Source organism: Ahaetulla prasina, chromosome 10 (assembly GCF_028640845.1).
Source record: "Ahaetulla prasina isolate Xishuangbanna chromosome 10, ASM2864084v1, whole genome shotgun sequence".
Lineage (NCBI taxonomy): Eukaryota > Metazoa > Chordata > Lepidosauria > Squamata > Colubridae > Ahaetulla > Ahaetulla prasina.
In genome coordinates this window covers 11,595,823-11,610,313 of record NC_080548.1, presented here as the reverse complement: position 1 = coordinate 11,610,313, position 14,491 = coordinate 11,595,823, and the positions used below count along the sequence as shown (strand labels likewise).

The 14,491-nt window shown below is 40.8% G+C and overlaps 1 protein-coding gene across 3 annotated transcripts in view; it reads right to left on the bottom strand.

Annotated features, from left to right (window-relative positions):
• Positions 1-10,173: 10,173 nt before the first annotated feature.
• The window catches only part of KIAA0319L (KIAA0319 like), a 58,959-nt gene continuing 54,641 nt past the window's right edge, over positions 10,174-14,491 (bottom strand). For 2 of the 3 annotated variants that reach the window (XM_058195902.1, XM_058195903.1), the window contains one exon: positions 11,708-13,652. In XM_058195902.1, coding sequence (XP_058051885.1) covers positions 13,465-13,652 — 188 coding nt within the window. In that variant the 3' untranslated portion in view covers positions 11,708-13,464. The other variant, XR_009156607.1, reaches the window with a different exon arrangement.

The window sequence follows — 14,491 nt, the reverse complement described above, 5'->3', positions numbered from 1 at the left end:
AAATCGGCGATGTACTCCTGCAGGGGCGTTTCCTTGACGGAGTTCCTTAAGGCGCCTGGTTGCCGTCAGCATTGACGGGTCCTCATACATGGTGCGAGGTGCTGCCAAAACGCTGTTGGTCCGCCAGCAGGGGCTGTCCTGGAGCAAGAGGCGTGGCCCATCGAGCAGCCGAGCCGGAAAGAAGGTTAATCACGAAGGCCACCTTAGCCCGGTCGTCTGGGAAATCCTCTGGCCTCATAGCCATGTAGAGCTGGCACTGTCCCAAGAAGGTCGGGAACATCTCAGGCTGCCCAGAAAACTTATCCGCACGGTTATCGGGCACTTGCGGCGAGGAGGAGGAGGAGGATGGGGGGCTGCAGGCACATTCCTGGCAGCAAGTTGGCCTGCCAAGTGAGCCACTTGCTGCTGGAGCTGTTGATTAGCCGCATGTAGCTGCTCTAACTGCTGCTGTACCTGCTGCTGATCCATCTTTGGTGGAAGATGTTTTAGTCAGGTCTTGGACAAAATGTTCTGTTTCCTTCCCCAATACTCCCAGCAAAGAGTCCGTCAGAGGCCTTCCATTTTTCCTTTTATTTACATAGATACATGTCCTGGCCACGTCTACCCACGGGCCTGCCAAGTTTCTGGAGATAACGAGGAAATTATAGATAAGGCCAGAATTACTCACGAATATATTCTTCCCTCCATGAATTAGCTCGCGCCAAATTCATTGCTTTGTCCAAGACAAAAAACCAGGAAGTCCCGCCTCCTATTTATAGTCTCTGCAGATGTCACTGCATGACAATTATGACTTGGCTTTGTCCCAACTCTTCCGCTGCTGCGCACGCCGATCAAGTCTTCGTAATCTTGCGTCCCTCCAAAACTGTTCTTGGGGCGTTGCCAAATCAGAAGAAGGCCCGGGAGAATCAGGCCTTGCCGGCCCCTCCCTTTGAGTGGGTACCAGGGAGGGAGAGGGCTCAAGAGAAGCAGGGCTTGCCAGGTCTTCTCCCTCATTTTCTGAATCATCCGAGTCCAGGAGTCTGGGTCCAGGAACCTGGGTCACAACAAATATCTTGTATTTCTGGACAAGGTTCTAGTGTTCCTCTGAATGAGGCTTACACAATTACTGGGTCATGTTTGTGTCATAGGAAGTGGAGGGCAGCCCGAGTTTTAATCAATCTTGAAGCTGTCTGTCAGGATGGGGCGAAGGTGTTTGCAATCTGGCAGTGTGATTCATAGCAATAACTGGTTATTTTTGAGTTGTTCTGCCTTTCGAAGAGAGGAATAATAAGCATTATCCATTCTGCAGCTACATTTTCTACCCTGCAAAAAGTAGCAGCAGGGTCCTCTCCTTATTTTCTTGTGGAATAGGGACACCAAACTGTTTCACTGACAGCAAATGAAATCCAAAGCAGAATATCAGTGCATGCTATTCTGCAAATGAGGTGTCAACTTTCCCAAGTAGTTCAGCAATGGTAGATTGCTACCGGTTCACCCCAGATCGGGAGTACCTGTAGCGGCGGGAGGCTCCGCCTACCATCCCCTGCGCATGTGTAGAAGCATCACGTGTGAGGGTGAGCGCGCACCCGCCCACAAGCGAACTGGTAGTGAAGGAATTTCCACTACTGTAGTCCAGGCAGGAAACACGACTAGATGAGATAATTCTTCTTTATTGTAGGGCTATACATTAACAGAATCTTGCAAGTGTGAAAGAACAAAGTTCCCACTATCTACCATATAAGAAGTTAGGGAGGTTCCTTTCCGAGTTTCTTACCTTGCCTGTTATGCAGCTGCAGGCTACACCCCTTCTTATCTGCTTGTTCCTTAGGCAGCATCTCTTCCCCATATCCCAAGGTCACTCCAAAATACCACTACATGAAGCTAGTTACTAGCATTGCCTTAAAGATTTCTTTTTTTAAAAGCAAGAGTGATAAAATAGAACCAGCAGATAAAACGAATGCAGCAAGAAATTGAATGCCTGTCAGGCTCAAATAACCAGGAACATTCGCTGAGTCCAAAGCACAGGATTGCTACCCATATACAAGAATCTAGTCAACCAATGGTCAAAGCTTAAATAGGTGCTAGATTAGGGTCAATAGAATTTAAGAGGTGGGGGCTGGATTTGGGTCTCTTATAGCAATGCAAGAACTCCAAACTGATAACACATTTAATTCCGTCTTCCCGCTCAGCCTGCTCTTCTTCTTCATCACCCTCAGTATCAGCATTATTTCAGTTCCCAGGAGGATTTTGGAGAAGCAAAATGACCACAGAGGTACATAAAAACCAGTGTTTTTCAAACTTGACAACTTTTAAGAAGGTTGGGACTTCAGCCCTCAGAATTAATGTTGGCTGAGGAATTCTGGGAATCAAACTCCACCCACCTTAAAGATGTCGAAGTTTGAAAAACACTGAAACGAACTTGAAATTGTTCCTTTTTAATGTCAGAGTATCAAGAATACCAAGTATACTTTTAAAAAATGCACTGCCTGTGAAAAAAAATGAAACTTCACTCATTCTCTGATACAGAAAGGACCCCCTAAAACAAGCTATTTGTTTCCTAAATGACATAGGTGAATGGAAAGTCCTTGCTTTGCTTTAAAAAAAAAGAAAAAGAAAAAGCAAACTCTTTGTATTCTAATCTTAATCTATTGAGTTTGTGTAAAGAATAGAATAGAATAGAATAGAATAGAATAGAATAGAATAGAATAGAATAGAATAGAATAGAATTTTTTATTGGCCAAGTGTGATTGGACACACAAGAAATTTGTCTTGGTGCATATGCTCTCAGTGTACATAAAAGAAAAGATACGTTCATCAAGAATCATAAGGTACAACACTTAATGATAGTCATAGGGTACAGAGTAGAATAGAATAGAGTAGAGTAGAGTAGAGTAGAGTAGAGTAGAGTAGAGTAGAGTAGAGTAGAGTTAGAATAGAATAGAATAGAATAGAATAGAATAGAATAGAATAGAATAGAATAGAATAGAATAGAATAGAATAGAATAGAATTTTTTATTGGCCAAGTGCGATTGGACACACAAGGAATTTGTCTTGGTGCATATGCTCTCAGAAGTCAAGAAGCAAAGCTAAGCGTGCTCTGGTATACAATACTGCATTATTCCTGCCCTAGAAACCGACTATGACCCCACCTTGGGCCAAAAAGTTCTAAAATGCGCTCACTCAACCAGCAGACTTGGTTCAGTTTCTTCACTCCATTGGTCCATCCCAGGGGTGGAATTCAATTTTTTTTTACTACCGGTTCTGTGGGCGTGTTGTGGCTTGGTGGGCATGGCAGGGGAAGGATACTGCAAAATCCCCATTCTCTCCCCACTCCTGAGGGAAGGATATTGCAAAATCTCCATTCCCACCCCGCTCTGGGACCAGCCAGAGGTAGTAGTTGCCGGTTCTCCGAACTACTCAAAATTTCCACTACCGGTTCTCCAGAACCTGTCAGAACCTGCTGGATTTCTGCCCTGGCCCATCCCAAATCTTTGACTTCAGGTAGTGTCATTCTCTTCTTGCTGAAGAGGGATGCTTGAGGCTTCGGTCTTTTTTGCTTTCTCTTGCCAAAACCAGTGTAACACATTTGCAATCATCTCTTTCTCCTCCTTACATTTCCCAGTTGGAGACCGAAAAAAAGTTCCTGCTGTTGGTTCCCAGCCTGATTCATGCACTGGGATCTTAAATCCTTCAGACATTCTTTCCCAACCCAATGTCCTCCAGGTAGGCTAGACTGTAACATGCTTAGCCACCAATCAAAGTTACAATGGACCTGCTCAGGGCTACTTGCGACCTGGATTCTAGGTTCCAAATGGCCGGGCCCATTCCATAGTCATGGGATCATAGTTTGGGTGTTCCGCAACCAGCCTGCATTTACAGTGATTTGCAGTGTTCCGTCATCATTGGGCTGCGATTCTCCAACCTTGGTCCCTTTAAGACTTGTGGACTTGTGGACTTCAACTCCCAGAGTCCCTCAGACAGCAAAGCCAGACTCTGGGAGTTGAAGTCCACAAGTCTTAAAGGGACCAAGGTTGGAGACCCCTGACCTAAACAGCTGAAAATAAAGAATCTGGTGTTCACAAAGCAGTTGATCTGACAACTCAGTAAAAGACCTACAGGTTGCACAGTATAACAAGCCTGGATTAGTTTTAACCGCGATTAGTTTGGGAGTAGTGTACTGTGTTGTTATGAACCTAAGCTATTTGGTTAGTTCATGGATTACGCAACCCTACCCCACTCCACTCCAAACTGGCTAATTTGGGAAAGGGTTAAACATGGAAGCCGCTGAAAGCATTTAAATTGACTCATATATTAATATGCTTACATACTGCCTTTCTAAGTGAATTGCTTTTAAACTTCATGAGTAAGTATTCAGATAGTTAGTTTTTATTAAGTGTGGAATAGGAGAGGTGGAAACAATGAGTCATGTCCTTTTACACTGCTTGATTAAGAGATGTCTTTGTGCAAGAGCTGTTTTTGCTTTTGTAAAGATTTTTCAGGCAGACAAATGAATGTGATTTTTACCTTTTAAAGCTGAGCGTTTGCAGTTTTACAACTCATACGTACCCAACTATCATAGTATTCCCTTCCCTTCCAAAGCCATATTATGCAAAGTATAGAAAAGGAGTAAAGAAGGATTTAAAGCATGAGATAAGAAAACATAGCTAAAACTACTTTACCTATGCACATTAGACCTTTCCACGGCTTTTAGTCCTGGGAAAAAATCCTTGCTTCCACATTTATATACAGATATACAGATATATACGGATATCAATTGCTTATGATTACAATTGAGCCCAAAATTTCCATTACTAAGCAAGACAGTTAAGTGAGTTTTGCCAAATTTTACAACCTTACTTGCCACAGTTGTTAAGTGAATCATTGCAGTTATTAAGTTACAGCTGTTAACTGAATCTGGCTTCCCCATTGACTTTGCTTGTCAGGTCGCAAAAGGAGATCATGTGACCCCGGGTCACCGCAACCATCATAAATACGAGCCAGTTGCCAAGCATTTGAATTTTGATTCCGTGACCATAGGAATGCTGCAATAGTTGTGTGAAAAACAGCCATCGGTCGCTTTTTCAATGCTGTTGCAACTTTTAATGGTCACTAAATAGAGGACTACTTGCACCGTTTTATACTACTTGCACCTTGATCAACTCCATCTCAACCATGCTTGCTTTGGAGTTCTTGCTCTTCCCCTGACTTCTTACCCATTTGCTCCTCCTTCATATATTTGTTTTTCAATTCATTCTCCTTATATGTATATAAATCTGTATATTCTTGTGGATTCTTTTTTGTATTCGTTCTTCTTCCTTTATCACCTGTAAAGACCCCATTTACATTCAAGTACTTTTCAGTTCCTCCTATTATACCCGCCTCTAATTTCCAGATAAGTGGACCTACAAAGTCTTATATACAGGTAGTCCTCAACTTACGACCACAATTGAGCCCAACGTTTAGGTTGCTAAGTGAGAACTTCATTTTAAGTGAGTTTTGCCCTATTTTACGACTTTTCTTGCCACAGTTGTTAAGTGAATCACTGCGGTTGTTAAATTAGTAACATGGTTGTTAATTGAACCTGGCTTTCCAGTTGACTTTGCTTGTCAGATTGCGAAAGGTGATCATGCGACCCCGGGACCCTGCAGTAGTCGTAAGTATGAAACGGTTGCCAAGCATTTAAATTTTGATCACGTGATCATGGGGTTGCTGCAAAGGTCATAACTGTGAAAAACGGTCATAAGTCACTTTTTCAGTGCCGTTGCAACGTCGAATGTTGTAAGTCGAGGACTACCTGTACTGTAGTTATTTTCTCTTCTTTCACAAACACAACACATTCTGCTTACTATCTTTCCACCCGATTTGCAACTTCTTAAAAATATCTCCATTTTTGTTGTTCTTAGTGAATATTCTACCAATGTACACAATTCCATCTATTTACTTATTTTTTGCCATTTCCATATAACTTTAAACAGTTGACTCCATTATTCTAATTGAGCTCAACTGCCTTGGTCTTTGATACATTAATTTTCATGCTCTTTTATTTTATTGTGTAATCTAACATTCCTTGCATATAATTTGAGACCTCAGCCTAGAATACAAAGTGTGTGTGTGTGTGTGTGTGTGTGTGTGTGTGTACATCTTCAACTAATAGTCTTCTAACATCATTATAAGCATTCTTTATGGGTTTCTCTATCAATATATTAAGTAACTAAGGGAACATCTTGTCTTAATTCTTTTTCAGTGTTAAACTGTTCAGTAACCATTTCATTTATTCTTACCCACTTAGTTCCACTCTTAATGCATTCATCAATTAACCTTCAGCTTCATACTCATGCAAAACATCCATCATTCAAATCTATTCACTTAATCATACACTTCTACTAAATCAACAAATGCACAATAAACTTTCTCATATTCATATAAGTTCTTCATGACCTAAAGAGGAAAAAATTGTTCTCACTTTTCTTGCCTGGCAGTTCCCACTTTGGTTGTTGTCTGTTCTCGTAGCTTTACCATCACAATTCTACCAAACATTTGCCCAGGTACACATAATGAACTAATCTTCTGGTAGTTTTTGCTACTTTGAATAAGGTACAACATTCTTCTGACTCTCAAGCACCAGTAGAGTTTTCACACACATCTTAAACTACTAACAGTCACTTCATTAGCAAACTACCTTCTTAATTTCCTGTTACTCTAGTTATACTGTGTACTCCTGCAATCTTAGTTTTTAATATTTTCACATCAGTTATCTTCTTTCTTGGAAACCAACATTTCTAGCAATAAACTTTAAAGTTATGATTATAAAACTTTGTTGCTTGTATCTTATGATTTATATTGTTTACTTTGTATCCTAGTATGATTTAATGTATGTTGATTTCTTTAGTATCCATGACTATTACTAAGTGTTGTATCTAATGTTTTATGATGAATGTATTTTTACAATGTCTATGATAATGATCTATCACAATTGTTGTAGGTACACTGAGAGCTTATGCACCGGAGACAAATCATACTTGGTCAATAAAGAATTCTAACTTCTAAACACACCATTGTTCTTTTACAAATCTCCTTCCAGCATTCACTTACTTCAGTTTCATCTCAAATACTTTTATCCTTGCCTTATACACTGTAAGCCGCCCTGAGTCTTCGGAGAAGGGCGGGATATAAATGTAAATAAATAAATAAAAAAAAATCCTTATATGTTTACAGTGGTACCTTAGTACTCAACTGCTTTGAACCTCAACAAATTTGGCACTCAATGCATTTTGATAGGAAAATTTTGTCCCAGTACTCATAGTTTGTTAGGCACACAAGGCACAAGCTAGAACTTGTTGGTATTGGCTGCTGTGTGATTCGCTACATCATTCCTTTATTTTGTATGCATCATTTTTGGTACTCATTGTGCCTCCCAGAACCAATTAAGGATGAATACCAAGGTACCACTGTAATTCTACTTGTACTGCTGGCAGCTTCTCAGTTAATCCTTTTCACCTACTTCTAATTTGCATAATTGCTCTGCCTTTTTTTCATATTTTCAGTCAAAATACCTATCTATATTATTTACAATTATTTTTATCTCTATACATATCATATAGTCCAGGGGTAAAATCCAGCAGGTTCTGACAGGTTCTGGAGAACTGATAGCGGAAATTTTGAGCAGTTCCAAGAAATGATAGCAGAAATTTTGAGTAGTTTGGAGAACCGGCAAATATCACCTCTGAGTGGTCCCAGAGTGGGGTAGGAATGGAGATTTTGCAGTATCCTTCCCATGGAATCGGGTGGAAATGGAGATTTTGCAGTATCCTTCTCCTGCCACGCCCACTAAGCCATGCCACGCCCACAGAATCGGTAGTAAAAAAATTTTGGATTTCACCAGTGATAGTCTTTTTCTTTCTTTTTTCTTTTTGCAGCTATCATTCTTTTATATACTTTTTTCCCACCCATAGCCTCTTTCACTTCATCATCCCAGACAACCTTTGTGCTTCTTCTGATTAGCATCATTTCACACACTTCTATGCAGTGGTGTGATTCAAATCATTTAACAACCGGTTCTTTGCCCTAATAATTTCTTCCCACAACCAGTTCACCAAACTGCTCAGAAAGTTAACAACCAGTTCTCCCGAAGTGGTGCGAACTGGCTGAATCCCACCACTGCTTCTATGGCAGTGACACATTCTTCTTTTCACTCTGTTCAATAAGCTTCGGTGTCATCTTTTTATGACCATTTTCTGTTTACTCCATTAGGAGGTTAATTAATACAGGTAGTCCTCCACAATTGAACCCAACATTTCTGTTATCAAGTGAAACATTTAACTCAATTATGTGCATTTTACGACCTTGCTTGCTCCAGTTGTTAAGTGAATCACTACAGTTGTTGTTAGTAACATGGTTGTTAAGTGAATCTGGCTTCGGCATTAACCTCACTTGTCAGAAGATGACTCCAGGACTTTCATAAATATGAGTCAGTTGCCAAGCATCCAAATTTTGATCATGTGACCATGGGATGCAGTAACGGTTGTGAGAAAAATTGTCATAAATCAGTTTTTTCAGTGTCGTAACTTTGAATGGTCACTAAATGAATAGTTGTACCTTAAGGACTACTTGTATTTTAATATTCTTTTCATAGAAGAGTTGGTCACAAATACTACTGAAGCCAAGTCTGATTCCAAGTATGTTTCACTATTTTTTCCAATTTAAAATCTCTACTCTGGAGATTATCTTGCAAGCCAACACAGAGTTGTCACAATCCACTTCCTAGCAGGTACATGCAGCATATGGATTATTGCTAGAACCAAATGTTGCATTATTACCTGTTTCCTCTGAAAACTGCTGGTCAACAAACAATAAAATATACTTTGGATGGAATAGCTTTTAAAATGCATGGTATGCATGTTTGCTGTATTATGTATTCATGATTATTGATTTATGACAGCAATAAAATAACAAAAGTCTAACTTTTTAAATGATAGAGCAGATTCAGAAAAGAACCAAAGCCAAAACATTTTTTTAACTGTATCGAATGTTCTTATGTGACACATTGGCCCTGTGGAGCTATTCCACCTTTTGTTTTCTTAATGGATTTTTAAAAAAGAAATATCAGAAATCAAAGCATTAGAGAAGCAAATTCATATTACCTATTTAAGTTAGCAATATCTGAACCCTAAGTAGGTTTAGTAAGTAGGAATAAGAAAAAAGTAAAACAGAAGCTCATTAAATTGCTGGTTTCCGGCAGACAAAAAAAAGAAAAGAAAGGAAGATGGAAAGCAGGTATCATTTTAAAACAGGATTGTAACCAAAGTTTAAATGTATGGTCACAGATGCAAATACACTTCAAACATTAAAACGCCTAAATGCAAGGAAATGATGAAATATGATTTCCGGCTAAGGATGGCCTCTCTGTCGTATTTCAAGCTTCCTCATACAAGAGAGTTATAACCTTTGAATCTTTAATTGGGAAATCATAACGCATAACCATGCAGAGCAATTCTCAAGGTCAACATAGGCTCTGAATGCATAGCAAGTGGTTAACAATACTCAAGTGTACAAGGAAGAAAAGCAATGTACATTTGGATTGCAGTCAGAGCTAAGATTACACTTAGGATACTGCTGTGTCATTTATGACATATATTGTGAAACTGGGTTTAAATGGTTAAATATTATTTCTTTCATAACTGAACTCACACATTGTGTAAGTCATGAATGATTTGATATTGGCTTAGAATGTTGTGGGACTCCATTGCTCTTCTTTGAAAATTATGGTGTAGTATTATGAGTGAACTCAGATAATATGGTAGATAAAAACCTACAGCCTTGGGTGATGCCTGAATACATTTGCCGTTGAACGCCGTTCCTCAAGTTCAACATTACTCTTATTTACAAGATACTACATGATGTAGCTAGCTAGCAATACGTTTAGGGCCAGCATCTACTGGACTTGTTTTTGAACTTTTTTCTTTGCTATAAGAACTGAGAATTTATAATAGCTATATACTTATGGATGAGAAATACAGTATATCTATTACAGAACTTGGAATACTGAAAAGGATACAGAACTTATCTTTCATCTCCTTATCTTTCCCATGACCAATGACTTTTTTCTAACAATGTACCAATATTTGCACATAAAGGCTCAAACGAAGAGTTGGAAATTTCAGTTGAGACTGGAAAAAACTCACCAACAAGACATGATGAAAGACCCAGTTATATTTATTCAGGATATCAATGTGGGTGTCCAAGAAATCAAGACGGTGGGCTCAATCATGTGACTGGAGCCTCATCATTTTTACACTGGCTGTGACCCTCTAGTTGGTTGTGGCTGCCACCTTGAGCCCTGTGCCAACACCCCTGCACTTAGTAGATCATCTAGAGCAGGGGTGTCAAACTCACAGCCCACAGCCCAGATGCCTCATGTGCTGGCCACACCCATGCCCGGTTTAGCAAAGGGGAAAAAAGTTGCAATGTCACGTGATGACGCCATGACAAGGCGAGTTTGACACCCCTGATCTAGAGTCATCTCCCCCACCCATCCATTCACTTAGGAGCTATTCCCCACTCGCATACAATAAAACTAAAGACTCCTCTGAGTCAAGCTCAGTTCCTGTGACTTTATGAACACATCTAAAGGGATGGAATGTAATTTAAAGGTATTCTCCCACTGCCTCATCCAGTCCAGTGAGTTGTCCTGGAATTGTGGTTTGCCACCTGGGTACCAACTAAGACCTGCTTAGGTTTGTTTTAAGATTGCATATGTCAACTCCCTGTGTAAAATCTATGCTAATTTTATTTGTACATGAAGTTCAAACCCATCTTTATTCATAGCCAAAGCCTACTGCTCATGAATATAAATTGTCCAGCCTCCAAGTAATGTGTTCTTCTCAGAGTCCCCAAACGCGCTTCAGAACCTTCCTGCCCACCAGTCTTGACTCACAGGGCAGGGGCTTGTTCCATTTTCTTCATCGGTTACATTTGGAACATCACTACAGAACCTGCACAGAATTTGCTTCTTGTTATGAAAGACACCCAACTTTCAGAAGCATTAGGGTGGTCGGAAATGTCATCATTTTCAGCAAATGGGCACTGAGAGCTAATATGATTGTTTATTAGCTGTTTATCTCACCTTTATTGCTTTATAAATAACGCAAGGCAATGAACATACCTAACACTCCTTCCTCCTCCTTTTTTCTCCACAATATTATGACATGTATTGGTAACTGATTGGTCCAAAGTCACCCAGCCAGCTATCATGCCTTAAGGTGGGACCAGAACTCAGAGTCTCCTTAACCACCACACCAAACTGGCTCTTATTCACATTGACCTAAAATGAAGTACATTTCAGTACAATAAAGGAAAAGAAACCACTCAAAGAGGCTTCTATCATCATATATCGCTCCTTTTCCTCAAGAATAATTTATGTCTGCAGCTGTCCACGTGGGCTCTAGGGATCAAAAGACCTTGACCTTTGAAGAGGTATTTGTTCTGGACAGAGATTTTTTATGTCCAGACCCCTGAAAGTCCTCGATTCTCCAGTACTATCCAGGAATTTCTCTGTGCTTGGTGAGGAAGCAAAATATTCCTCCTGTGAACATCCCCATGGCAACTTAGACCCCATTCCAACCTTTGGTCTGCTGGAAGTAGAACACCCAAGAACCTTCCTTCACCTAGGACAAGGTTGTTCATTTTCAGGGAACCCTCAAATTCAAGAATTCCACCTCTAACACTGGAAAGAAGGAAAAAAAGACAAGGACAGCCATGATTCCAGTTCAACGGGGTTAAGTGCCCCCACAGGCTGAGCAGCATATTTATTCTTCATCTTCCCAAAAAAATCAGTAGTGCAGCAATGTAAACAGGAAACAGGAGAAGTTGAAAAATGATTCTTCACCAGAGACAAGCCTGGCCAACCTCAGGGCCACATTTCCATTTTTAACATTTGGGGGGGCCTACATAACATTATCAACTTTTTCTCCCTTACTTCCAAAGACTTTATTAAAAGGACAGAATGTTGTAAACCATTCAACCTTTGCTCTACTAACCTCCAGAGGACCACATAATTGTTCAGGGGGATATCTGGCCATCCTAAACCTAAAAAAAAATTAATAAAAATCTGAACTTCCACAATTTTTTAAATTAGGGCAGCTCTCATCACAGTGTAAGCACTTAGAAGGGTTTGCCCCTTGCAATTCATCAGTGATAGCACTAAGAAGAGGGAAGGGGGTGGGTGGGAAGGAAGGGATAGTCAATTAGAGTTCTTTTTTTTTTCCTTTAGAGGGAAAAAGGATGTTTGCCAAGTGTGAAACAGGGAGCATGGAAATGAATAAAGCATGTAACAATAGGAGGGAAAAAGAAAAATGAGCGAGGGTAAATCACATACCCCCTAATGAAACTAGGAAGCATTTTCCATCATCTTAGAAGAAGGAAAGGGAGCTGGTTCACATTGCTTGGTAACTTGTGATTTCCACCAAATGAGCTGTTAGTGGAGATGCCTGCATTTGCTCTAGGTAAAAAAAAAAAAGGGGGGGGGTGTTTCTGACATGGGATAACCAACATTTTCATTGGGAAGCACACAATGTGCATGGGATGAACAACAATAAAGAGGTGGTGCAATAGGAGAGGAGGAGGCATTGATCTACTGGGCAGTATTGGAATCCATTTGTCTACATTTGTCTTTTGATCTTCTTCTTCCTCATTTTCCACTTGTGCAAAGGTGGGTTTTTTGTTTTTTTTTTGCAAGACGACACATCAGTATTTTTCACAGGCAAAGGAGCCTGTTGTTTTACAGTGTGACTGACTACCAGTGAGAAAAACTTTCAGGGTTGATGCAGTGTGTGGAGGAAAAGAGCCAGAGCAACCAGTGATCTGGAGGCTCCATCTCAATTCTCACCACGGGCAAAAACTTAAAAGGGGAATTTACCATCCTAGTCAAAATGCAGTTTCTTCACTTGCCATGGAGACAATGCTTGGCTTCTTCCATTTCTGGAAAATGAAGCTCATAAATGATGGTGAATCAGGAAAGTTTTCCTAGGAGTGAATTGGTTGGGGGGGGCGGGGAATATAGTTCAAGGCATCTCAGCTTTCAAGACCAACTACAGAGTGTGTTCTCACAAACAATACAGAAGAGTGTGTGAAGAAGGTTGCCAACTCTGTAGCAAACAAATGCTTGCATGAGTAGCCTCGGATCTGTACTGCAGCCCTACGCAAATAGATGCCTTTTCACAGGAGTGGCTGGGAAGTTCTGCATTGTTTTCAGAACCTCACCTACCCTTCATAGTCTTTGTTTCACAGCTTCTTTTGCCAAAATTAAATTTCCCTTTTGAGTCCAAATTCAAGTACTGGCAGTTTGACTCAACATTTTCTTAGAGATTATCGGCAAAGAGAGAAGGACTCTCCAAACAGTGGTATACTCCCAAGGTTCCTCGTGCAACCGAGGATTAAGAGAGTGGTCTTTTGTATCATTTGCCAACTCTTTGTGACACAGGCCTGTCGCTATAGAATCTCTTCTCGCTGGGTTTTTGGCTTCAGTATCACCTGCCCATTTCTCAGAAAGCCATTCTGGCCGTGGAGGAGTTTTCCCTTCTCCCGGTCAGGCCAAGTGAAGATGGCTTCGTCGCTGTCCAGTTCAGACTCCGAATGCATCAGACTGGTATTCTGTGCCTGGGATTTCTGCTTGCTGCCTTTAAAAACAAACAGAGAAACATAAAGAAACAAAAGGTTGCTTATGCCAGGGGTCTCCAACCTTGGTAACTTTAAGCCTGGAGGACATCAACTCCCAGAATTCCCCAGCCAGCTTTGCTGGCCTATGCAGCTGTCTTCATTCTGTGACATCTGCCCATCCAATCTGGGAAGGCAGGGAAGGTTGATGTTGCGGATCCCATCAGTTAAAGAATTCTGACTGGCTGGGTCCAGGAAGAGAGCCTTCTCTTCCACTGCCCTGTCTTCTGGAATATTCTCCCCCACCCACGGCTCCTGGCCTTCTGGAAAGAATGAAGAGCTGGCTTTGTGGCCTTGTGTGGGGAGCCCAGAGAAGCATGCCGCCATGGGCCTGGTTGGCACTCCAAAAGGTCTCCCTTCGCCTTTCCATTAATTTTAAACAGTGTTTTAATCATCCTTGCCTCACCTCAATGTTTAACTTTTATACTAATTTTTGGAGTATAAGATGCACCTTAGTTTTTGGGGAGGAAAATAAGAAAAAAGCTGATTGGCAGGTGGATTTGCCTCCTGGAATACCCCCAATCAGAGGTGAATTTTAGCAACAGGTTCCTTGGTTGTGAGCTCTGTGCCTTGCTTTTTTTTCCTGCCTCTGAAACTCTGTTTCAGAAAAAACTTTTTTCTGCCTCCGAAAGCCTCCAAAACAGAACTTCAGAAAAAAAGCCTCTGAAGCTGTTTGGGAACTTTTTTCTGCCTCCGAAAGCCTCCAAAACAGAACTTCAGAAAAAAAGCCTCTGAAGCTGTTTGGGAACTTCTTTTCTGAAGCCTTTGGGGGCTTTTTTCCTGAAGCTTCTTTCAGCCTCTG